At 42.7% G+C, this 2,225-nt stretch overlaps 1 protein-coding gene across 1 annotated transcript; it reads left to right on the top strand.

The window, feature by feature from the left end:
* The first annotated feature begins 1,550 nt into the window (after nt 1–1,550).
* Nucleotides 1,551–1,976, top strand: LOC141637234 (uncharacterized). Its single transcript, XM_074446798.1, has one exon. It carries the CDS (start codon nt 1,551–1,553, stop codon nt 1,974–1,976), a length of 426 nt encoding a protein of 141 aa, XP_074302899.1.
* Nucleotides 1,977–2,225: the final 249 nt, after the last annotated feature.

Raw genomic sequence — 2,225 nt, 5'->3', positions numbered from 1 at the left:
TCTCGAAGACTACCCAAGCAGTTTTCTCTCAGCAGTTCCCGCCTGTGTCCTACTACTCACCTTATTTATCTCCCACGCTTGACCTTAGCTCATATAGCTCCTATGCACCTCCGGAAGCGTCTCTCAATAAGTTTCAGGTATGGTCTTTCTTATGGCTGGCGAGCTTCCTTACGTAGTCTAATGGACTTTAAACAACCCTCCCCGATAGTTGACAGACTCTAAAATGTTCCCGACGACAGGTCCTTGGCTCAGACCCCTTGAGCCACCTCGCGTCGCCATAGTCGTCAGGTTGTAATCTTCGATTGACCTGATGGCTATACTTTGACTTTCGCCTTGTCCAAGCCTCGGTCAAAGTGGGGCTCTGAGATACCTCATTTCGCACCTCTCGCAAACCACCCGGTGATGATTGGGCCGCATGTTTGCTACGCGGAACGATTTATGACAGTTCGTAAGTTTATCGTCAAGTGATTGCTCAAATACTAATGTCTACCTCTTAGTTGTCATCTACGTGCCGATACGGTCGTTTTGACAGTAATTAGAGTACATTTGGGGTCCGGGCCTAAAACCGTCGTCATTTTCTGATAACCGTTAAATCCCGAGTCAGAATGTTCTGGAACATTCCGGATATTTCTATTCCATATTTTATAAATATTTCACAATCTTTATCCTTTGGTAAACAATTTCCCGTAATATTCACATAAAATATTAAGGAAAACCAAATTATTCCGTCCTAGCATAACTTAAACACGGAAATCTTTCTTCCGCAGAAGAAAACCACTTGGGAATAGACGCAGCAGGTGCTGCGCCTCTTCCAAGGGACGCAGTGGCTGCTGCGCCTCTTCTCAGGTCCTTTTCTGCGTAATTTTCGTATCTTTTTCATATCTTTCCGAGATTCACTTCAAAGACTCTCTGAAACCCTAATTCCTTCACGTGATTAGTATAAATAGGAGCCTTCGCTCATCATATTTCTCACGCGAGTGTCCGCCCTTCTCTTCTCCCTTTGCATTCTAGACCTTTGTTCTTACTTTTTGGCGTCTACGTGCTTGAACATTCGACCATGTAAGCTCGGATCCTTCTGAGTACCAGCCTCGTTTGCATGACCGGCCAATTTGACGAACTCCACAACTAATCAATCAACTTAATTAATCTAATCGTTTTTCCTCTTACGAGGGCACTTTCTTTCCATTCGCGTCGAGCATCACTAATCGATATCTTAGTCCTTCTCGTTTCGTCAAACATGTAAGTCTGAGGGTGTAAATCTCTCTTTTATTATTGTTATTTACTTTTTGTATCACTATTGTGAGGTTTGTGTCGAAAATACCTCTTAAAACCGATTTCTAAAACCGATTTCTAAAACCGTGCTTTAAAACCTCTTTTTGCGGATTTCCAGAAGACAGACCGTCGAGAAAGGACGCAGCAACTGCTGCGCCTCTTCGTGAGGCTGTTGCAGTTCCTGCTTCCTTTTTTCTTCCTTCGTCCTCTGACAATTCGTTATCAATTCGTTTTTTTTCGTTTGTTCTTCAATGTTTTGATATAATAGCATAATAATTATGGTTATTTTGAGATCCTTCTCCACCTTTTCTCATGCCCCTGGTCTCCAAATGAATCCTTCTAAGACTAATGCTTTTTTTAATGGGGTCCCTAGTGATGTTAAGCATGAGATACTACAAATTTCTGGGGTTCAAGAAGGCCTCCTGTCCTTCAAGTATCTTGGAGTCCCCATTACCTGTGGCAGAATGTCAAAAATGGATTGTAGTATTCTGGTGGAGAAACTAATCACTCGCATAAGAAGTTTTGGTTCCCAAAAATTGTCATACTCTGAGAGATTGGTGTTAGTGTCCTCTGTCCTCACTGCTCTTTACAACTACTGGGTGAATATCTTTGTTATACCTAAGGGTGTGCTCAACAAGTCAATTCCATCTGTAGGAATTATCTATGGGATGGAGGGCCTGACTTTATCAGATGTCCAAGAGTGAGTTGGGAGAAAATCTGCTCCCCCAAGTCTGAGGGGGGACTGGGACTTAGAGATAGTCATGTCTGGAACATTGCAGCTATGGGCAAATTAGTATGGTGGATATATTACAATCCAGACAGACTTTGGGTGAAGTGGGTTAATCAAATCTACTTAAAGAGCCAATGCTGGGATGATTATCAACCTGGGACTGACATCAGCTGGGGTTGGAAGTCAGTTTGTAGGATCAAAGATAAACTAGCTGCTGGTTATT

This window comes from Silene latifolia, unplaced genomic scaffold, assembly GCF_048544455.1.
Source record: "Silene latifolia isolate original U9 population unplaced genomic scaffold, ASM4854445v1 chrun_scaffold_16, whole genome shotgun sequence".
Taxonomy (NCBI): Eukaryota; Viridiplantae; Streptophyta; class Magnoliopsida; order Caryophyllales; family Caryophyllaceae; genus Silene; species Silene latifolia.
This window is presented reverse-complemented; position numbering and strand designations above follow the sequence as displayed.